This window comes from Lasioglossum baleicum, chromosome 3, assembly GCF_051020765.1.
Source record: "Lasioglossum baleicum chromosome 3, iyLasBale1, whole genome shotgun sequence".
NCBI lineage: Eukaryota > Metazoa > Arthropoda > Insecta > Hymenoptera > Halictidae > Lasioglossum > Lasioglossum baleicum.
The window spans coordinates 18,183,390-18,208,435 of NC_134931.1; the positions used below are offsets into that span (position 1 = coordinate 18,183,390).

The 25,046-nt window shown below is 36.4% G+C and overlaps 1 protein-coding gene across 2 annotated transcripts in view; it reads left to right on the forward strand.

Moving 5' to 3' along the window:
- Positions 1-1,167: 1,167 nt before the first annotated feature.
- Positions 1,168-25,046, forward strand: part of LOC143207487 (uncharacterized) — a 30,533-nt gene continuing 6,654 nt past the window's right edge. Inside the window, exons 1-5 of one of the 2 annotated variants that reach the window (XM_076421030.1) lie at positions 1,168-1,510; positions 15,946-16,188; positions 18,662-19,053; positions 20,290-20,505; positions 22,845-23,234. In XM_076421030.1, coding sequence (XP_076277145.1) covers positions 15,969-16,188; positions 18,662-19,053; positions 20,290-20,505; positions 22,845-23,234 — 1,218 coding nt within the window. In that variant the 5' untranslated portion in view covers positions 1,168-1,510; positions 15,946-15,968. Of the gene's footprint in view, positions 1,511-15,945; positions 16,189-18,661; positions 19,054-20,289; positions 20,557-22,844; positions 23,235-25,046 lie in introns of both variants that reach the window. The other variant, XM_076421029.1, reaches the window with a different exon arrangement.

Consider the following 25,046-nt stretch of genomic DNA (forward strand, 5'->3'; position numbering starts at 1 on the left):
ATTGCCCCCTCGGGCCTCGCTCAGAGCGACGCTACAGTCACAGTCCAGCAGGAATTTTCTGCGCTTTCCATTTGAAAATTGAGCTTTCCCCGATAGCATAGAATTCCTTTTTCGATGCTATCGCAGCCGTTATCGTTGATGCTCGAGATGCTCGTAAATAAAGCCTGTGCCGCGAGCTTAGCGAATGAACACGCGTAACAGGTGCAGAGGATGCAGAAAGACATCTTCGACGCGTCCCTTCGCTTCTCCCCGACGCTGAGAAGAGCTCTGCTGAAAAATGATTTCAAAGGGGGTGTGAAAATAAAACATCGCAACTGTAATTTTGTCGTTAACGGAAGCAGATGGTTTGCCTCCTTGGATCTCTAAATATTCTTGAGGCCGAGGGTTTCCAGGTGCAGTAAAATTTTGGCTGAAACAATCCCGAATCTGATAAAAAAAGCTCCGGGGCAGAGAAGGGAAGGTCCCTTCTTCTCGCAAACGTCCGATCAGGCTACCGAGAAGCAACCCCTCGTAAACGGGAGGGTTCAGGGTGGATAAAGCTGCTGGGTACGCGGGTGGTAAGGGGTTCGTGGCTAGGGAGGGTGCCAACGAACGGAGGGAAGGAGGGAGAGAGCTAGAACAGTGTTGGTGCGCTGGCGTTCTCTGTTCGTGTGTGTTGAGTATATTGGCGCGCGCGCGTGTGTGTGTTGGCTAGAATGTGACGAACGCGAAAGAGGGACAGACGATTCAATATAGCTCGGCGAGCTGAACAAGGATGGCGATTCAGGCCGGAGAGAGAACGTTCGTGCGAGGAACGAAGAGAGACGGCCTCTGCGTGGAAGGCGTGCGTAGAAGGGAGACGAAGGCAAAGGCCTGGCCAGAGAAGATGCAAGGGAACGAGAGAGCGAAAGACAGGATCGCGGGACACGCCGCGCCGCGTTCGAAGGAGAGGGAGACAGAGAGAAAGAGAGAAGCCTCTCCCCATGATACGCGCGTACACATCCTGGTCCCTTATTCCCTGTACGTGCGAAGGGGGTTTCGAGAGACCAGCAACGGTGGAGCCACGACGACAACGAGCCACAACCACGACGGCGAACACGACTACTACGACACCGCGTGGGGGTTGCACGAAGACCCCCTGGTGGGGTTCTGGCTGCCGACCCCACAGTCCCCCGCTGGAAATGATATCAGTCGCGACTCGGTCGAGGGAGCCCCAGCACGCGTCGTGCCCCTCGCAGAGTGACCCCGCTTCTTGCTTGCTCGATTGTCCGCTGGCTGTTCATTCGCGTTCGCGTTCGCGTTCACGTTCACGTTCACGTCCACGGTTTTCTTATCGGTGCGCCTGTGCCTCTGCCAGCTTATCAGTCTTCCGGGGGGCAGGACAGGGTTGTACGGTGCCCAAGCCAGAACCAGCGAAACTTCTACGCACACTGTTGTCTACCAGTCAACCAGCTACCCCTTTCTCGGACCGCACCCGGGGACTCTTCTATCTAACATCCATTTCCTACCGTCTCAACAAAATCGCCGGAAGGTGAGTGGAACCCGGGGGAGAAAAAAAGAAAGGGTGTACCGTTCTTAGGGTGTCGGACCACGGAGCACTGGAACTAGACGTGATTTTGCAGTTCTCTGTTTACCGACCAGCTCAACTGGATTTGTTGTTGTGTCGTGCGCAACGTTGCGTCGTTGGTGAGAACTCGCCGCAGCAAAAGTGCGCTCACCGTTGTTACGTGAAACCGATCCGCGAGAACCGACGACGATTAGGTGTGTGTTCACGATGACGACTCCTCGACGGGTTTGATGAGACCTCACACGACATCTGTGGGCTGCTCCGTTGGAACTGCAACAGTTTCCGCCGCTTCCTTCTTCTGTTTATGATAACCGACTGGTCGCGGATCCGCGTGATACCCCGGCACACTCTGTTAACTCGTTCCCAATAGCTTCCAGTTGGGAGCATAATTGACTGCGAACGCACTTGTACGACATCTACGCTTTTGTCCTGCTTAAACTACGCCTCCTTGATGGCTTTAAATGCCCCCCTCTCCTCTTCCCCCCCCCCCGGTTAGAGTGCTTCGGGGAGACGACGATTTCATTGTCATCAGACTCTGATTGAAATGCCGCCAGCTTTTTCTGTATTTAACTTCGTTTCGGTCTGGTCCCATCTCGAGAAGCTTTTCATCCGTTCTCGTAGGCGTTGAAGATTGTAGCTCCTCTCTTTTTGCCGAGTCCTTATAAACGTTTCACAGAATAGGCTCCAGGATGAAAAGTAGCGATCGATGCGCGTCTTGATCGATCAGTCGTTGATTTCGGGATTTTCAGAGAAGAATGAGTTCGCTTCTCGTTCGTGTACGTCTCCGTAACGATGCGAGCGTTTTTAAGGCGCGACGACGAGGCGCGGGTATTAATAGAGTCACGCTGGGACGGGGCACACACAGTTTAAACCGTCTCTGCTCTCTTGATCTTCGGCGTTCTAGAGCGCTCTACCCGGCCACGGGAGATCTCGCGCATTCTTGGAGATCTTAGTCATGCGAATGAGCGACCTCGATACGTCACTTTGAAAAGTTCACCACTTTTCACTGTTGTGTTGTTTCCCTTATCGGATGCGACGCAGCGTGGCCCACGATTATCCTAATTAACAACGTCACCTCTTCCAAGAACTCTGGTCAAGTGCGGTGCAAATGTAGAAGCACGAAAACGCGCAGAAAGAGCAGTCTGCATTATAACAATTACCCCTTCTCGAAAATCGAATTATTCCTTACTCTGTTCATACTTGTTTGCTGCATCTGCATATTTAGGAACACTCTTGTGGAATTTTTGTGGAAATGTTACCCTCGGGTACTTCTTCGGAAAGTGTCCTCAACAGATGTTTGATGCAAAATAAAAGTTGCTCGAGTTAGTTTCAGGGCTCACGAACCAAATTTATTTTTCTACTTTCGTTGTTTTCGAGTATGTATTTATGTTCTTCAATTCTTTTGATCTATTTACTGTGTCAAATTTCACACATTCATTTTTGGTTATGAACGCATCAAATTCACAGTCTAACGATAGATGTTGCATGAAAACAATTTGTTTAGAACGTTTAGCAAAATGATTTCTATAGGAGAAATACGATCTTTGAATTATTTAATTCAAAACATCAATCAAACTGAACTGTTTAGTATTCATTATGATATAGAAAATCCAGAATAGAACATAAATATATTAATTATTTTGAATTATATATGAAACAACATTTTGTAATTAATTATAAATAGACTGCAGGTTTATACACGAAAGAAAAAATGTCTGCATCGATTTGCTTGAATAAAATTTTATTTCGTCTATTAGTAACTCCGATAAATTGCAAATAATGTAATGATATGCTTATATTTTCAGAATATTTTTACATGTATAAAATCCGCAGTCTCATTTATGATTCTTGCTTCTATTATTTCACCAGACAAGTTACCAAGCCATTACACCTGCTTTTTGGCACAAATGTAGCATGTTGGAAAATTTCAATCATCATAGCTAGATCAAGATTCTTGCGAATATATCCGCAACCGTGATAGTAGCCAGACGAAGTGGATATACACATCCGTTTTTGAACTAAATGGATTAAGAAACAATATTTATATGAATATATTTACAAGTTACGAAAGATATAGAAAATTGTACATATTTTTATCTATAGTGTGCAAGTGGCATTTTCAAAAAGTAAGTACTAACTACTAAAAGAGGATAACTAACACTCTATAAATATAGTAGAGTCGTTTTAGAATTGTCTATAATGTTTTCCTTTCCATATCTACACGATGAAAAGTGTGAAATCCAATTTATTATTAATCTAGATACATTTAACAATATTATTATCTAACTACAGTAAACAAAATACGCTAAAAAACAATGTCGAAGAAATTGGATATTTGACAGCACAATTACTGAAAGTCGAAAAGTTTATGCAGAATAATAATAATAATATTATTATACTTTTGAATTTATTTTTATTTTAGCTTAATATTTTTAACTTTACCTTTTTCTTTATAAACAAAAATATTTATTATTATAAATAGTAATACTTTCACATATGCACCTTGTCTTCTTATATCCTAGCGTTTCCCGGGCGCTTCACCTGTTGTTTTAATCTTATTATAGGTTTTTAATCAACGATGTTCGAGTACTCCCCGGGTTCTCTAGCTCTCGTGTTAATGTTTTTATGGATTTTCCATTAACAACCTTCCGACAGTTGCATACCGAAGGACTCGAAACAAAATGTATAAAGCCGCCCGTATGGTTGCTCGAGAGTTATTTATTTGCGAGTGTGTGTCTTATCGCGTAGCTTTATAGGCAATAACAATTACTGTAATGTAACGCTGCCAGGTTGTCAATGTTTTTAATGGAAGGAATGCATGATTAACAAGCAATAAAGTGATTGAAGAACGTAATCCGCTCGTTGCGTCTCCCGAGCAACATGCAACGTGCTTATAAACTCTGTATGTGGCTCGTAATTAAACTTGATAAACTAAACTGATCCACTGGTTTCGTTCTTTTCGATATATTCCGTCGTTTGCGTGCGGTTGATGCTGCGTGCCATTAATCAATCTGTCACAGTATTATACGAAACAGAAGTGCGTTTAATGGAACAGGTGTATTCAGTTCTGTTTATCGCTGGGTTATGTAATTAGACAAATACCTTGCACGGTTATATTTGCTTTCTGCGGAAAGTATTTCTCTTCTCATTAACCCTCAAGAATGCAATCCTACTCGAATTTATGCTAGTAATTTAATATATTAAACCATTCACTACAATGGACGAGATATCTCGTGTATCTTTATTATTGATTCGAAGTGTTTCATTCGAAAATTTGACACAAGTAATTGATTTTTCAGACATGACGTTGTTGGAGGAAGATGCTCAAAGATAATAAACATAAAATACTCCATATTCCACACAATTAGAGCTTCTATTGTCTATTTTGTATGGAATGCAGAGGGATAATTTTAATCGATGTCGGAGATCTAATATATAAAAATTACCCACTGAATCTACAAAAAAAAATCTCAAAAGAAAAGAAATGGCCGACGGAAGGAAACCAGATATTTCTGTAAAAATTGTTTCGTTACATTATGCAATTCACCAAGCATTCCATACAAAATAAACAGTAAAAACTTTAATTGTGTCAAATATCGAGTATTTAATATTTAATTCCACCAACGATGACATGTCCTAAAAATCGATTACTTGTGTCCCAAAAATGTCGGAGAACCTTACAGGGGTGGTTCCTTAGATTATTTGAAGTAATATTTTCCTTTGCAGGCCCGGCTGAGCGTCGCATTGCCATTGGCCGCGCCGAAAGTCGTCCGCTGTAGTCGCGCTCTGATTGGTCCGAGTGTTTTCCGTTAATAACTCCTTAACAAAGCCGAATTTTCGTCAAGGAGAAAGTTACTTCAAATGATTCAAGGAATCTCCTACATTTTTGGGACACTCTGTATATTTGTGGGCTTAGATAGAAATGAAAATTAAATATAATTTGCTTGAATCATTGTATTTTTCAAGTACATTTTGAAGGACCACTTAAACTTTCTTTTTCTTCCATACAGTGTGATTAATTGAAAGAAATAAAATTAGAATGTTGAATGCAATAGAATCGAATTATCTTTTACACGGTTTTGGCGAAGAGAATAGTCAATGCTGACAAAATTTCTGTTCTCTTTGCGGTGTTATTTTGGTAGCCTGTCGAGTGGATAGTTTGGTGTGTTTATTTTACTTACACAAGAATACAGATGGTACGTCGAAGATAGCCGCGACATTCGAGTGTGAATGAAGCTACCTTTAAGAATCTTACAAGTAGCGAAGTCTTTCATTAGATACATTATTTCGTACCTGCGGTGGTGCTTGTTGGTCAGGCTATTTTTTACGTAAGCTGCAGAAGTAGTTTTGCTGTAAATTTATATCATATTTTCCTTGTACTGAACATGTGTTATCTTTCCTGGGCCACTCTATGTGTATATCGACAATAATGCAAAATTATAATAATCGGATGTATACAATAATTTTTAATTTATTATATTGCCCAAATTATTAAATATAAATTTTAAAAATATTGCCTGCTGCAAGAGAAATTGAAAATAACGAGATATAATAAACATAACAAATGATGAAAACATGTCATTAGCAAGGTATATGAGCATCATTGTAAAACTTTCTAATTAGCTTGATTACCAACCGCTTATTAACGGTGACATGCTAAAATGCAATTACTCAAATATTTATCTACTAATTAAATATTAGCATTTCCAATTCCAGATTTAATAAATTTAATAAATTTCAGCTTGTAACATCGTTTCATAATACTACCGATATCGATCACGTATGCTTGATATCAATCTCCTTATCAGCGCCCTGTGCCATCGTTCTGATTACACCGAACTGTCACAACACTCGTATAATTCTAAATATTAACAAATTACATAGTCCGCAATTTACGAACTAGTACACGCTTTCATGTGCCCTGGTGCCATACTGGCATTTATGTTTAATTACTATATAGATAGTGAATTTAATGATGACAGAAATATGTAGATACAATTTCAAACAGCAAAATGGTTAAAAGAATTCAAGAACACCAATGTATTAGATTGTTACGTATATGAAATGTTCGATTTCAAAATCCAAGCGTCACGAATGTTATGGCGAATTTTGGGAATCTTCAGTTTTTATTTAGATGTTAAATTTTACTTTTAAACATTGACGACAGCACTATGTGAAAAAAACGGAGATGACACAAGCTTGTCTTATAAATAAAGAAAGGGAACCATCAAAGAAACTCAATTTCTACCATAATTCAATCAAGAAATTTGCAATTCGTTGACAGAGTATGTTGATTACAATGGTACGTAATTAATCAATAAGTTCAATATAAAAAAAAGTTATGGTTATCGAACATTTCATATGTACGAACTAATATTTTGTTGGACCACTTTCAGTATTAATAATTTGTGCCAATCAGCGTTTCATACAATGTGCCAATGATTTATTTATTATAATGACGGTTTATTTAGAAAAAAGTTATTACTGTTAAAAGTCGTACATACGTAACAACTTACTACAATCATGTATGAAAATAATTCAAAAGGAGAAAGAAGTCTCTATGCAATCATTATTTCTCTCAAATTTGTTTTTCCCGGAAAAAATCCGTGGCACAGTAATTACAATAGTTCGTTAACGCAGCCGATATTTGCTTGGTTTGACCTGTGTATTTGTCCTGCGACATCTGCATGTGTTATACACCAAGCGATATACTGTAAATTATACCGGTGTCATAGTGACGTCACTTTGCTCTGTTATCTTTGCCTTAACTTGGACTATACGGCGTTTTTTTCGTGCGCGTGGCTACATCGTTAAATAATATGCGCTCTAGCTGCTCTTAGTTGCTGTCTACAGCAACAAAAAGTAGGAGTGGAAACGTTACGTTGAATCAGGGTCCGGGAATAGAGAAGTAATTAGTATTCGTGGAAATCAAAATAATTAATCAATAAATCGTTGCTGGGATAAATCAGTAATTACGATCACATTTGCTACACTGTAGTTATTAATCTGTAATCGTGGAATGAGCGATTAGTAGCCGATTTTAACAGGACAAAATGAGTAGATGAAATTCAAATCAGTGAAAATGTTCCAAGAATTTAAAGATACATAATATTTTGGACTTATTAAAATAATTAAGAAAAGAAATAAATGTACATCCAGTGTCGCCAGATCAAGACTTTGGTCCCTACTCTACTTTCCCCTTCCATGTCGCTACTCTCTACCGCCGCGGCACGGTCACGTGACATGTTCCATCTCTGTCGTACATGTGTCCGGTACCGACAAAGAGAGGGTAACTTTTTCCCCTCAATTCATGACGACTCTGTGTTTTTGATTGCCCTAATAGACTAGTTACTAATTTATTAGACTCCGGATTTTATGCATTTATGACAAAGATGAGCAAGTACAACTTAAAATAGTGAAAAGATTAGAAGAGTATTAATATATTAGGTTTTAAAGAAAGGAATGCAGGATTTTTGTTCCTTTGTTTTAATTGTAATTTTATACCAATAAATATTTACCTTAACATAATGAGTTATTTGTAATTTTAAAGCTTGTTTCACGCTCTATTTAATTATGCTTTTGATATTTAGTTTCATTCAAATTTTTATTAAATTATATTTTATTTCAGGATGTCAAAACGCGAATTTTGCATTATTTTCTTCTACGAGTTCAAACTATTACCTTCGCCCCATATTCCAAGCCGTTTGAGCGGCACTTCGGCCTACATAGATTGAACTCATAGAAAAAAGTAATGCGAAAATCGCGTTTTGAGATCCTGAAATAAAAGCCATATAATTTAATAAAAATTTAAATAAAGTCAAATATCAAAAGCATTATTAAATAGAGCGTAAAACAAGCTTGAAAATGACATATAACTCATTAAATTAAGGTAAATATTTATTGGTACATATCTGGTATAAAATTGGAATTAAAACAAAGGAACAAAAATCCTGCATTTCTTTCTTTACAACCTAATATTATTTTCGCTACATCATAATCATTACTGAAACATATAAAATAGCTCCCGGGTCTTGCAATTGACGCAGGAACTTTTTATTTTGCGTAAAGATCCGGAGGCTAGCGATCGTTGTGAACATGATTTTACGTTAGTTATAATTAGACATTTAGAATATATAATATAATTAGACAAATAGAAATTTATTTTCTTTTTTAATATGTTTAACAAGTTGAAAATAATATAGCAGTATTTTTATATTTTTCTTTTAGTGTTTTAAATGACACCTGCTCGTGTTCGTCATAAATGCATAGTGTTTTTGGCTTGGTCCGGAGAGCAGCAGGGTTCTTGGTAAAATCAAAGAATTGATTTTCATCGCGGAGTGCCTCCCACGTGGCACTGTCTCGTTAAGCTTTCCAGGCCACCATGACCCATACGTGCGCTGTTACTGGCGTGCAGGCAACGCCGAGAGAGATCCATTTCTGCGCGATAGTGCAAGCAATGTCAAATTATGATCGACCACAGCCGGCTTGTAGCAAATCAACGTCGAAGTCCTGACATTTCGTCTCTCGGCCAAGTGTTTCAGCGCGGCTCTGCCATTCCGCGGAGTAATCAAATAACATTGCTGCATTCGTCGTACCTATAATAATGATCTCGTATTATTTCTACGATACCATGGCACCGTGGCGCCCCGATCAGCTCGATTTCATTCGGAACTTAATTAGGTCATTCTATAAATTCGTCACGGTTTTAGGTCTTTAATTATGTACAGTGAATCTCTATTAGAACACTTTTAACCCTTGGTACTCCGAATTATTTTTCGTGTTTTATTTGTAATTTAAATTTGTCTTCAAAAGACAGTTCCATGACTTTAAACAATGTTGTTTACTAATTGTATTAACTATAGCTCTCAAACTTTGTTGCAATTTATATTTGTGGAACTTATATTTGTTTTTAACTAAATAATAAGACAATTAAATACATAAAGGAAGAACTAAATACATATAAAAACCCGTTTTATTTACATTTTTCTTTCTGTAATGTCGAGTCACACTCGACAAAGGAGTGCAAAGGTTGAAAAGGACCATGGCTTGTTTAACATTTGACCATACGACATTGTTTATAAATTCGAACAATTATAGTTTACTACATGTGATGGAAAACAAATTTTTTTAAGACTGCAATACATAAAAACTGCAAATTTCATCACAAACGTTTGTAGCTGATTTCAACCGATTTTGTTGAATTTTTCAGAGTAACTTCATTATGAGATAAAAATTTGTGTGGCAGTCAACATGTTCATAGTAAATAGAATTTTAGTAAACTTATTTTCGACTCGTCAAATTATTAGAAGAGGAAATACATTTTGATATTTAATTATTGTGTTAAATATGTTTATCTTTGCTAAGAACGGTTACAATCTTCCAAACAGCTTTGTGCAATTGCATATTACCACAAATCTTACATAATTTTTTTTAAGTAAGATTATTTGGTTTATAAAAAGTTCAATGATTAATTTCATGAAATTTTATAAAGGCTAGTAATCTATTTAATTGTTGTACTGTTTCTGCATTTCACACTTACAGCGAATGCGCATAAAAAGACGCGAATGTTCATACAAATGCATATTTTGTTACAATAAATTCGCAAAAACTCGGGCACAAATTCGTTTCACGTTTTAATGCCATATTCTTTATACTGCGTAATACCTGGCATATAAATATTCGTGAACATAAATGTTTAAATTTGCATAGTGCGTCCGTCACGAATGTTTTTTATCGAATTCGTCCCGTACATATTTGCATGTATTTAATAAAAAAAAGTTTACCGGTAGAGGTTTCTCGTCGACTCGATGAATGAGTGTTTTAAATATGAATTACTGTTAATCTCGATGAATTAACGAAGATGTACAGCGCTGGACACGTGTAGAATTCATCAGAGTATGCAGAGTATGCAAAACACATTGGATTATGCCGATCAAGTCGGAATATGCAGAATAAGCTGTAATGTGGACTACGTTGACATATATAAAGTACATATTGCATATACGTATATACATATAACGTCTTACGTCATTTGCTATCCTTCTAAAAATGTTATATTTATTTTGCATTTATTATATCAGTACGACATATTTAACATCTAACGTACATATAAAAATTATAATGTACATCCTTCTTATTGTTACATTTTATATCGTTGCATTTATCATATAAGCAGACAGCGGATTTTATGCAGTTATGACAAAAATTAGCATGTAATTTAGAACAGTAAAAAAGCTCGAGGAATTTAAAAGTACTGTTGTATTATTTTCGACGTATTAAACATATTCAGAAAGAAAATAAATTTCCATTTCACTCCAGTTTCGAGGAATAGCGCAGCCATACGTTAATACTATTTTGCAATTCGATCAGATACAAAACACCATAAACCAACGATAGGTCGAGCATGAGTGAAACCCGGTTGCTAAATCAGTCTAGTCAGGGGGGTTAGATTGAGGGGAAGGTCCTTCGCGTTTAAAGGACATTTACAATTTTCCACGTGGGTAGAAAGGCGACGTGTGCTTTTTCGATCGGTCATTTAAACTCGTTCCGTGTGAGGATCGTCGGGAAGACGGCTTGCCACGGCAGGGGACCGTTCCTCTTTTCGATGGCCGACGATTTTCGTGGCCCCCTGCCTTCCACCGTTCGTTGCCGCAATGTTCGCTGCCATGAAACGGGAGGAAAAAAGGGTGCGTGCAGTCCACACACGAGCGTAAAGCCTTTGGTAATGCGTGATGGGGTCCACCAACGAAATTATGGATCGGGCCTGGATACCACGTCTGCGCATGACCATGGTCGGATCGCACTCTGCCCTTCTTTCACCCTGTTCTCTCTCTCTCTCTCTCTCTCTCTCTCTCTCTCTCTCTCTCTCTCTCTCTCTCTGTCACCCTCTCTTTGCCCCCTTAGCCCCCCCTGCCCGTGCATGTACTCGCACCCTTGCATTGTATACGTATTTGCCTAACTTTGACCCCCTGCTTCTATGTTACCTTCTTGCGTCGTTATGGATTGCGATATTTTGTCAAGTATATGTAGTTACTAGTGGATTACGGATGTTTATGCAATTTGCAATTTTAAAACTCTTATTTTCCGTGGCCTTAGCCTTTTTGGATCTGAAATCAATTCAATTCGTACCAAATTCTGTCATATTTTACATCCTAGAATATTTTGAACATTTTCAAAAGCCATCATTGCATAAAGATCCGCAGTCTAGTTATTAGTATTTTCGATAATGAACTAGTTTCAGCTTATTAGAATCAATAAACGGAGAATAAACTTTCTATTTGGCTTTTCTGGTAAAAATATTTAAATGATTTGCCCAGAGAAAAATTAATAACACATTTGTTTCATTTCTGTCACGAAAGATGTTCTAGTTGGTAAAACTAGTCGTTTTTTTTTGTGAATTGAAATTATTAACAGAAGAAATGGATTTTATTTCTTGCAAATGATGCATACGAATTTTATTTTCCATAAAGACAGGCTGATTAGTTGACTGCGTGTATCAAGTTTTAGGGGGTAATTGTAAATTTGGGGAAGCTTCGATCTCGAAATCTATGGTTAATTCAGCTCCGAAAGGAATTTTATAATTTTTCTATAGACATTTGTAGCGTTTTCAAGGAAAACATGTCTTCGCTTCTCCATATTGCGCGAAACCACCTCGAAGGAAAATGAACGATTGGCTGCGGGAAAGCTTCAAGCTTTAAAACGTGTCTAGGTTTATTCTTGTACGGTTCCATTTTATGCAGCTGTAGCACTTTAAATATCGACTGTTTCTCGAAAATCGAAGCTTCAGTGTTTCAATGTTTTGGAACCATCCATAGTCTCTCCTCTGTCAAAAGGATTTGTCTAAAATTTTGTAATAATATTTGACAAATTACGAAATTGCACGAACTATAAATTAAATAAATTGTCATGTTTTTCTAAATGATTCTATAATACATTATATACTAGACAGCGGATCTTTATGCAAAATAAACATTTTCTACCCGAATTGTAACAATTTGGAGTGAAATGGATATGTATTTTCTTTTTTAATATGTTTAATAAGTTGAAAATAATATAACAGTATTTTAAAATTCTTCCAATGTTTTTACTGTTTTGGATTACAACTACTCATTTTTGTCACAAATGCATAAAATCCGCTGTCTAAACATTACACTGACTTGTACTGTTTGCTTTGTCCAAATGTTTTTATCTTAATATGGGTGCAAACATAAATTAAAAAAATTTCTTCAAATATACATGTATTACACTTAAAATAGGTTCCCGTATACAGTTAATCGAATTAATATTCGGACGCTCTAAAATATACGATAACTTTCTTAATACTGTACTATACGATTTCAACTTTTCTGGGAAGCTAGAGCAATTAGTTTACTAAAGGATGTGAAAAGAAATTTTTTCAAAAATTGCAATTGAACGGAATTGTAGAAAAAATACTAAAAGTTGCACTTTACAACTTTTTTTATGTGGGCCTGTATTGAAAATCTTAAAAATACGTTTTGTAGATCTGTAGGTACCTGTGAAAATTCGCCCACGATGTTGAAAATCTTAAAGACAAATTGTTTCTTTACTGTGCGAAACATTCAAATGCTCTGCTACATTTTGATAAGAAATTTAAAAATAGTTACCAGCTAAAAATAGCAAACCCAATCGGGAACATTCGCAGCTGTAATTACTATGTAGAATTCATGCAAACGCACCGACAACAGAAATGTTACCCATTGTACTTTGCTTCTACCTCAATGGTGGTCGAATTTGACTTTCAGATGTTAGCGACCACTTTTAAAGTAAAATTTAATTAGATTCTAATTAGATGGATCTTGTATGCCTGTTATGGAAAATGTTGCAACTTTTCTGTTAAATATTCGCAGTTAAACACTGAAGAGACATTTTGAAAATCACGTTTTCTCGTTTATTCTTGTTAATTCTATTAATAGTTTCTACATAGACAATTAAAGTGTATTGCTTAAAACAATTTAAAACAATCATAACACCAACATGAATATTAGTATTATACTATTGCTTAAAACAATTTAAAACAATTATAACACCAATATGAATATTAGTATTATACTACTGCTACAAACAATTGCAGAACAATAGACACTAATAGTAGAATTTATTTAGATGGTATATCTCTTCGGTCACATTGTAAAGTTAAGTGTATTGTTAAGTTAAAGTGTATTGCTTAAAATAACATTATTAAAAAAATGCAGAATCATTGTATTTACCAGATGTTCGAGCAGCATTAAATTTTCCAAGTTACGTGCAACTGTTATTCTGTTCAGTATTACATGAGCGCCAACGTCGTAGAAAATTAGAATAATTGCACGTAACATGTCAATTAAAGCGACTGTACCATCGGTATCGTTTAGTATTTCAACTATGACGTAACTATTGTGGGTAAGCTGGGAAATGTACTACAGTCCGTAATTAACTATGCTGAAATGATATGCAATTTATCAGTGTATCCTTATTTTCAACGAATTCTTCCTGTTCACAGAAACAACATCTGACCCATTAATAAAATGAATAATCTTCTGTATTTACTAAAATATAAGTTCAAAATCTGATACTGAAAAAATGATAAAGTATAATTGTTTACGTGTATAGATAATTATTACGAAAAACATTTCACTGAGATTCCTCATTAAGAGGAATTCCCTCATGTTATAAATATTTCTACTTATATTACAGAATTTTTGTTTTATTGTTATATCTATATTACATATTATATTTAAATTTTGTCGATCCAATCGATCCAAATTTTCCAAAAATTGTACATATAAATAATGTACTTAATTAAAGCTTAATTTGTTAATGAAACACGGTGTGCATTTCGTAATTAGATAAACAAAATAACATTGTTCGCGGGATTGTCAGATTGCAAAATGAAAATACGTCCCTGATAAGCTCGAATATGGCAGCTCTATTGTGAATTGTACTTCATGAGGCAAGCTTTATTTAAGGCTTCTTGTTTAATTTCGTTGTGTGGCTTCATTTAAACCAAATTACATATTAATTTAGTATTGATTGTGATAATTATGCATTTCGAATATAATCAATGCAATATTGTTCGTGTATACATATAAATATGAATGATATCATCGTTACCTGCTTATCAACTCGACTATCTGCCTCGCGTCTCGCTGCGCGTACAATTTCATTGTGATGATAATTGAATATTGCAGATAATCATTTCGTGATTGTTCGAGCAAAAAGGAAAACTGAAAAAATAAAATATCGTTAATTGAAACCATTACGTGATAAGGTATTGCTTTTTATCTGCCACGTGAAAAATAAATCTTTTCTCTGAAGTTTAGATTTTGTTCGATGTTAAATAAATAAAATTGCATTCAAGATAACTGGAGATTGAGTGAAATGTGTGATATCATGTTCTTGTAAAGCACTATTGTCTTTTAGAAAGTTTAATAAGATTTTGCAAAATTAGATTTAAGTTGAAAACATTTATTATTGGACTTAATGAAATGGCTCTCAAATGGGTCACTGAATCTTTTTCAAAAATCGTTCAAAATAACATTATCATGTATCAAACTAATACATTTTTTATTTCTCCAACTCCTTGCCGTATTTCAACGAGGTGGCTCGTGATGAAGATTTCAAACAAAGATTGATTCGTTTGTAATCAATATTTAAGCATTAAAATAAATGTAGCCATACAAAAAATATAAATTTTCTTTTCTACGACATTTTTGGGAATGAAGATGTCTTGATCACGGTAACTGTGAAGAAAATGTTACGTCAAGCGGTTAAATTATGTTTAATATTAATGTGTCAATTAAATTACGTTCAATATTACATTTATAGTGATTACTAGACTGCGGATCTTTTTGCAAAATAAAAATATTTTACATTGATTGTGAGAAGCAGAAATAACATACAAATTGATTTCATCCCTTAACGACTTTGCTCGTTTAAAAGCAACATTACAACATTCTTGAATTTTTTAAATCTTTTACTGTTTTATATTTCGTCCAATCAATTTCTTCATAAATGCATAAAGATCCGCAGTCTAGTGATTACATATTCCGCTCTATCGAAATGGTAAATGGAAACGTGAGATAATACAATTTCACCTAAATATACAAACACTTGTATCATTAATTAACATAAAAAATTATAAAATGCAACGTTTTAGTATTTTCTCTACAATTCCGACCAATTGCAATTTTTGGAATAATTTCTTTTCATATCCTGTAGCAAACTAATTGCTCTAGCTTCTAAAAGAAGTTCAAAAGGTAAAGCCCAATGTTTAAAAAGTTGTCGGTTTTTTGAGAGCATCCGTATATTAGTGGGAGTCACTGTACATATGAAGATTATGCAATCTCATTCTAGTTTTTGTACTTGCTTGTGAAAAATAATGTTTCGTATTTTTTTTTCAGAAGGGACCTGAAGTGCTACAATAATGGGTGATAACACGTTCAAGCTTACTTGGAACAATCATCTGGCAAACTTGTCAGGATTGTTTGAAGGGCTATATAAAAGTGGCTCTCTGACTGACACGACCTTAGCCTGCCAGGGTGGTATGCTGAGAGCACACAGATTGGTCTTGGCAGCATGTAGCCCTTACTTCGAAAGAGTCTTCAAAGAGCACTATGGTGAACAACCGATTCTTATTTTAAAAGGTGAGCAACCGGTATTAATGATATATGTGTACACCTAAAAGCACATAGTTAGACGATGCGTCCCCACGATGGGAGATTATTTTTGGTTGCTAGCTTCAAGATCTAGCTCTATGAACACCCACTTGAAATCTCATCAGCAGGACCTCTATGCAAAATAAAAATTTTTTAATTCCATTGTGAAACACACAAGACAGAATGTACTTCTTCTCAATTATAGTTCCTGAAAATTTTCAAGAAATGCTAGGATATTTATATTAAATATGAAATATGAGAGAACTTGGTACGATTTTAATTTATTTCAGATCTAAAAAGGCTACCACCACGGGAAATAAGATTCTATTTTATTCCACTTTCTTAAAATTTGTCCATAAAAATTGAAAATCACATAAAAATCCGCAGTCTAGGTATAGTAATATTCTTGACCGAGTCGTACAATGTTTACTTAGATCACGAAGTATCGTCGGATATTCTAATTCTGTATTTATCTAAAATAATTAATTGAAGATTTAATAATCCAAATGTCCTAAACAAGTTAAAGGACCTTGATATTTATCGTACAATACTGTGGTGAAGGATAATGTACAAAAATTTTGTTGGGGCCATTAGTAATCCTAGTATACCAGTTAAGAATGTCTTCACAGTTTTGTGTTTCACCTATTCATTTTTATCATGATTGATACATAATAGTTCAAACGCCACTTCATAAAAATAAAAAAAATGGAGTTACACTTAATACAAAAATTGATTAAATGTAAACTCGTCAATTTATGCAAGTAAAATACTTCGTAAAAACAAAAAATTCTGTGTAGCTAGACATCCATATAAAAAATGATTATTTAAATGTATAAGCTCACCAATTCATGCAAGTAAAATACTTTATAAAAGTAAAAAATTCTGTGTAGACAGAGTTTTATACAATAATCGTTTGTGTCAATAGATTCCTAAATCCGCAAATAAAAATCGCAATTGATCGATGGTAACAGGTGAAAATCCAATTATCGAGGTGTCAAACATTCATTGCGGTTTCGTCTGTTACCAGAGGCCGCTGTTGGCTGACCACTGGTTATTAACATTAACATTTGCCGTTTCTAAATTGAGCTTAATGTCATCGTAAATAAACATAGATTGAGAGACGCTGACCGCAGTGACAGACAGCGGGTCGCGTGCTACAAATTACTAGTCGGGAAAAGGGGAACGTTAGCTAAGGCCGGGCCTATGTCTGTGCTGTCTAATGCTGCTCGCGCTGACAATGAGCGAACGCGTGCTGAAAACGTCATTTGAAACTCTCGAAAAATCTAGATCTCTTTGACCATTCCCGAGGTCCGAGAATCTTGAGACAAGCACTTGAAAAAAGTGTTAAGTCTGTTGATTAATATACAAAGCAAATTTCAAGATCTGGGGCGCTTGCGTGAACCTAATAGTCTGAACAGAATGTACGTAATGTGACAAAATTATTTAAGGGGGTAGACTCGCGTTTCCAGGATTTGGAAGATGGGGATTTTCAGTAGTCGAAAGCTTTAGATGAAATATCAATCAAGGCTGCAGTCGCCCGCAAAAATCCTATTTTTACGTTTACAAGAGATAATTTGCATTATTCGGCAGCATGTAGCTGTCACAGTTTTATGAAAATAGCTACATGCGCAGATCTATGCTTCCGAATAATGCAAATTACGCCTAGTAAACGCAAAAATAGACTTTAGAGGGCGATAGCGGCCTAGATTGATCTTTTATCTAGCGCTTTTGACTACTGAAAAACACCATCGCATGCATTATTGAGAAATGAGAAGACGCATCGCGAACCCTTGCAACCCTGAAGATGAGTCTACCCTCTTAAGAGTGTAATATTGTTTCCAAAATTGCAAATGGGCTTTTAAGTAGCCAAAGCCCGAGATAAAAGATCAATCTAGGCCGCAATCGTCCTCAAATTTCAAATTTAATTAATTTAGACATTTTGATTATTCGGAAGTACAAAGCTGCGACAGCTGCATGATAGCAAATAGTGCAAATTACGCCTCGTAAACGTAAAAATAGACTTTTGTGGGCGATCGCGGCCTAGATTGATCTTTTATCTAGCGCTTTGACTACTGAAACACCCATCGCTGCGGTATCGAGAAATGAGAAGGCGCATCCCGCGCCCTTGCAATTCTAAGAACGAGTCTACCCCAGAGTTGGGCATTAATCGATTAAAATTTTAATCATTGGTTAATGTGTACGATTAAAAAAAGGAATCATCGAAAAATCGACGATTGATTCAATCGATTGATGAAGTTAATCGACAATCGTTTATTAAAAAAAGAAATCATCGAAAAAAAAAACATAACAGCACGTAAACAGACTTTGTATTATACATATAAACCAAATGACAATACACCTAAACATTCGTATCTTCTATGATACTAAAGGCTATGAACACAGACAGATCTAGTTTTGAGATACCCTAAACAGGTTATAAATTCTAAATTATGATTCGTAGGTGTGGCGGTGGAGGAAATGGAGTGTCTGCTGGACTTTATGTACCGGGGCTCGATCGACGTAGCAGAAGAACACCTGCCATCCCTGATAAAAACAGCGACGGACCTCGAAGTCCGTGGACTATCGGGCGACGACAGAAACCAAGAAAACAGCCGAAGCCCCTACACGAGGGTTGAAACGCGGATGCAACGGTGTCACATAGAGACAAGGGTTCACATGAGCGACTACATGAAGGACCCATCCGTGATTCCGTTTCTGCCGAAACAGTCTTCTGTGGAATCGTTGGGAGATCACATCAAGGTCGAGGAGATCGAGGTGGAGGATGATCCGATGGTGATCGACGGCCATGAAGACACGTTCGACGATCCCTTACGGTCCTCGGATACACAAATCGTGAGTATTCGCAACCCCTAGTGCCGAATAACAACCCCGGTTCCTTGGAAAATAGTAACGTAATAGACTACGGATCTTTACGTAAAATAAAAATTGTCGGCACCGATTATGAGAAGCAGGAATGGAATGAAAGGTGTTTTCATCCCTTAAAAATTTTGATACATTGGAAACAACTTGCCAATATTTTGTTGGATTTTTCTAAACTTTTACTGTTTTATACTTCACCCAGCCAATTTGTAATGTGACAAATTGACTTTATCGTGTTGGCGGGCTCAAAAATGCATTTACTAGACGTTTGTAAATCGACATAATGTAAATCGAGGCTGGTATTTATTATTTTATAAATTGAAATAACTTAAAAGTTGCAATAATAACCCACAGTGTCTGTAAACTACTCTCATAGAAGAATTAAACCGAATCTTCAATTTTTGCAGTTGTGTCTACTTCCGGAGCAGCGATATAAGTATTGATCCTACTTCTCTGTAACAGTACAATTCAAATAAAATGAGAATTAATTTTTTACTTGTCGATATAGATATACGTAGACGTAGACCGTTTAAGTAAAGTGCCCTATAGTGTCAATTGAGATAAAAAGCGAAATTATTTACTTACATAAAGATTTGGAGGCGATCTGGGCGCGTCGGTTTATCTTATCTTGGAAGAAACTCACCGAACCCGAAAATTCAGTTTCTAGAGAAGCTTAGTGTACCGTGAAGATAATTTCGGTTTTTAATATACAAGTACACAAGCAGTTTTGAGTCACGATTATACTTTCGTAATGATACGAAATCATGAAATAAAACAAAACTCTAAATGCATTTATAACAATATGTACTTACGTTCGTTGATGTCATACAACAAAAAGAGTCATGTTTTATTAACTGGAAGACGCAAATTAATTCAGATACAATATATAAATATCTAGCAAATCATATAATCAAGTAAATTAAAACGCGTGAATGTAACTCACTCTGTAGATTTATAATACAGAAGATATAGTGTACTATGCACGGACAGCGGATCTTTATGAAAGATAAAAATTTTCTATCTGATTTGTAACAAACTGGGGTGAAATAGAAATTTTTTTTTTCCTTTTTTAATATGTTTAATAGGTTTTTCAAATCTTCTAATGTTTTAACGTGTACGATTTTCGTCATAAATGCATAAAATCCGCTGTCTAACTATGAATCATGCGGAGAATTTTCTAATATTTTCAAACGGCTTTGCACTGTCCAGAGTCGAATGCCACCACCAATGTACAAACGGGAAACGAGATTCAAAGGACAGAAGAGAGTCTCCGTTGGCCGCACATCAAGGAACAGCGAACCACAGGAATACAGGACGAAGGAGCGTCTAGTTCAGAAAGAGGACAATTCCAGGGAAGAAATGTACGAGGACTCGGCCACAATGAGATCGGAGACAAATTTTAACAACGGATCTACTGACCCTACGGTACCGGACATACAGATGAACGACGACTTACAAGAACGAGATGAGAGTATGGTACGATAAGATGAATACGATTGAAATTGCTTCTTCATTTAGGGTTGTTCACATGTTTATTCATCCCTAAAATAACATAATATGTTTAGTAATTTTGTATCTTAAATATTATCAGTTGATCGATAATAATTTTTTGAAAGTCGGAAATGTATTGTTTAAATACTTCCTCGATCCACACAGTACATGAATTCTTTTTCAACGTTTTCTACTGTTTATGTCATTGTTCAAAATGTAACATTATCTCAGGTCTCTAACATTGTTTCAGTTCTCGTCTGTGTTTACAAACATTGACAAGGTGTTTTACATTCTAACGACTTTACTAGTATGTTATATGTAGGCTAATGGGAAAACCGTTTCCACTTCTCCGAAGTCTTTTCAGTATTAGAAATTCAAATTCGCCGTTTGCAAATGGTATAGTTTACAATGAGGAGTGTTCGTTCTCAAGCAGACCGAACGTGAAATTTATATTTATTTAGACACGGTCCGCTGCAATAGCTCGAGACACTCGACGCGACGCGACGCACAGTGGTCCCAAATCCCGAAAACACGGCCAAAACCTCAAGAATGAACTTTCTCCTAGGAGTTTGTAATTCTAGGGTTGGGTAAAGTGATGTTATAACCACTGAATGTGCCACCAAGGAAAAAGGTAAAAAGTTTATGGTACGGTTCTGCAGTCAGTTCAAAGTTAGCCTTCGTTTGACGAGCATTTGTCGCGCGTATTAGTAGGAAATTGAACGCCCCCTTCTAAAGTGCATAACTTTGAAAATAGTGCATCAATTTCAATTCTGTAAAATGGATGCTGCCCTGGAAGTAAGTAGAATCTTTACCTGTTTTTGTATCTCAAAAATTGTTAGTCATTACGTTACACGATGGCAATATTCTTTGAAGAACGTAGAAGGTAAAACTTGATGCGCGCATTGTAAAAACGTAGACATACAAAAAATTCCTAGACACCAAAATTCCTTTTCTGACGTGTTGCTGATACATTTATCTTTCAAAATTTATAAAAACCAATCTCCGAAAGTCTCCCATTTGCTCATACGAGGGTAAACTTTGTTTCCTTTCTATGGATTTTAAAATGCGACTTTACAACTTTTAGTAATGTAAAACGATTCGGATGATTAGATCTTATGTACTTAATTTACAATTATACTAATTCTTGATATACAAAGTGCAATTTTGTTTGTCAATTATACATTTTTACCTATCAATCTCTCAAAACACATTTAATGCGAATTGTTGTCTAAATTTTAATCGGTCATTTTGTTTTTCAAATTTTCGAGTTCATATTCGTAATCAGTGACCCCAAAGACCCCGAAAAGATTATTTTCCATGCACACCTAACCATTTTTTAATGTATATGTCCGCCATATTGGATCCACTATTTTGTTTTTTGGAATTTCAACTTCATATTCGTAATCAGCGACCCCGAAAACCCCCGAGTACGAATTTTTGGTCGTGTTTTCGGGATTTGGGACCACTGTGCGACGGTTCCAGAATAATTTGGGCGTCATCGGACACCACTTCGAGACCACCTCGTGAGCAAACCCATTGACAGGGCGATTCTATACAAACAAACCGTTTAGTTCCGTATCGTTTTCCCATATCTTTCGCACCCAATTGATTGCATACCCTAAGCATAGTTTTACCAAAGCGCCCCTACCCAGACGACCAAAATGCATCACCCACTCACCAATAGAAATCATTTAGTCACCCCACACATTTTTAAGATAGCCACGACGCGATACAAGTAGGTTAACAGGAATGGAAATCGCGAAATGCATAAAGAAGTATATTAGATTCTGTTCTTTCTCACTTTCTGTGAATTAATTACAACCATTTAATTTAGTTTATCATTTTCCAGTATTAGGCTGCCCGTCAAATTTTGTACAAAATGTCAAAAATTGTCCCTTTTCGAGGACACATGCACGACAGAGACGAAACGCGTCACGTGAGAGGTAGACTGGGGACACAAGTCTCGATCTGGCGACACTGTATCTATCAGATGTTAATAAATAAAATGATTCGCTCATCAATGTCTGTAAAATAACACCATTTACGAAACCCCAAAAGCAAACTCAAATCTGGGTGCAAAAATTAAACGCAATCCTCAGGATCAAATTCTAATATAATTTATTCCAAGTTCTTCTTATTCGATTAATAATTGATTTAACTAATCTATCATCTCATTCCAATTGACATTATTAGAAACATGAATTATCCTGACCGTTCTTGTAAGTTCGGAATCGCTGTGACAGTGTTTCGTTGACGTTGTGCCATTGTTACAGGATTCTTCAAGAAGCGCGGACGAGAGTTCAAGGTTAACGGTTAAGAAAAAGAACGATATTGGCTCGAAGAGGATGGGGTTGAACGAAGGGAAGGAGTCGAGGGCGTTGATGTCGAAGTCGGAAAGGGCTCAGTATAAACCTTTCTCGTGCGATCTTTGTACGCTGGCCTTCACGAGGGCTTCTCATTTGGCCAGACACAGGAGAGTACACACCGGAGAAAGGCCGTTCGCGTGCAGCGTTTGCCCGCGAATGTTCGCCAGGCAGGATAAGCTCAAACAACACTTGGATTCGCATTTGCTATGGTCGAAAAGGAAAACCAACATGTCGAACACCAGCTATCAGTCCACAACGTCATCGTCGGGCAAAGGGAAAAGGGGCAGACCACGGAAGGTTAGACATGTTCATTCAATATCTCCATTTTCTTTTTTCTATTTACATTTTGACCGCGACGTCAGTCACATATGCCTGGTGCTATCTTTTTCCATCAAACTTGAAAATCAATTTTTACTAGAATATAGTAAGGGGTAATTCTTTAGAGAAAGGGTCCTCCTCACGATGACCTCGAAATATGTTGTCAAGGTTATCGTTCTGGATAAGTTATGGTTGAAGTTTCTATTGCTGTTAAATTCTTCGTTTTTTTTATTAACATTTTGACTGACACGTTAGTTGCAAGCAAACGTCTGGCGCTATCTTTTTCTATCTAACTTGGAAATTATTTTTTACTGGAATATGTTAAGGGAATAGATTCGTTTCCAGGATTGCAAGGGTGCGGGATTCACCTTCTTTTTTGTCGATAATACAAACACGGGGTTTCACACTAGTCAAAAACCGTATATAAAATATCGATCTAGGGCGCTATCTGCCTCAAAAGTCATATTCTTACGTTTACGAGACGTAATTTGCATTATTCGGCTATTGTCACAGCTACATGCACAGTTGTATGCTTCTAAATAATGCAATTACGCCTCGTAAACGGAAAAAAAAGAACTTTTGAGAACTTTTTAGAACCTTTATCTAGCGTTTTTGACTACTTAAAAACCTCATATTTGAATAATCGAGAAATGAGAAGGCGCATCCTGCATCCTTGCAGTCCTGGAAAAAGTAGTCTTTAGAAAACGGTTCTCCTCACCGATTTCGATATCCTTGAAAGATGTTGTCAAGGTCATTATGAACGAATTAACATGTTGATCCATTTACACCTAAAACTGACTTGAAATTTATGTACGCTTGTCCTTAAAAATATAAATAATTCTAGAAATTTTATCGAGCACAAAATATCACCGATATACAGGGTCTCAGCTAAATGGGATCTTATTTACTGTTGTATGAGCAAATTTCGTAGAATAAGGTATATCTCATGATATACTATCATGAGTGAATCTCAAGAGATATACAATGGAAAGAATTTCTTCTAAAATTTTTTAACAAATATTGGAAATGGGTGTTAATAAATACACAGTGGTACTGTTGAAATGAAATAAGTCTACATTTTTCACGGCGCGGGAGGAAGCTCTTTACCAAACGGTGTCTTAACTTCGACTGACTTTGATTGTGAAAGGAAAATCGTCCAGACTGTTTAGGTTAGCCCCCCACAGTTTGGCTCTGAAAAGAAAGTATACGTAGAATGGGTTACCTCGTAATCTCTGTTTAGAAATACGATCCTGAGAAAGTTCCATCGATACTTCGTAATCTTAGTTAAGAAATACAATTCCGAGAACGTTGATTCATTTTTTATAATCCAACAACCAAGTCATTGGCATTTTTTTTAAACCTTGCGTCTCTCCTTCGATATAATTATAGATTATAGAGCATAAAAGAATGAATTCCACGACGTAGTTTCTCTCAACACTTTTCTCTAATTTTTATGGAGTAATTTGTAATAACTAGATAAAATGTATAAATTCGTGGTTTATTGAAAAGAGAATTGTCATTCTTCAAGTGCCATTTCTCGAGGAAAAATATTTACCTCGACCAACGCAAATTAAAGAATGACAATTCTCTTTTTATCTTAGTTTTAGGTCTAAATGGGTTAACACGATGGTTCATTCAGAATGACCTCGACAACATATTTGAAGGCTATTTCGAAAAAATTATCTTAACATATTCTAGTAAAAATTGATTTTCAAGTTGGACAGAAAAAGATAGCGCCAGGCATGCATATACATAACTGACGTGGTAAAAAAACGAAAAATATAACAGCAA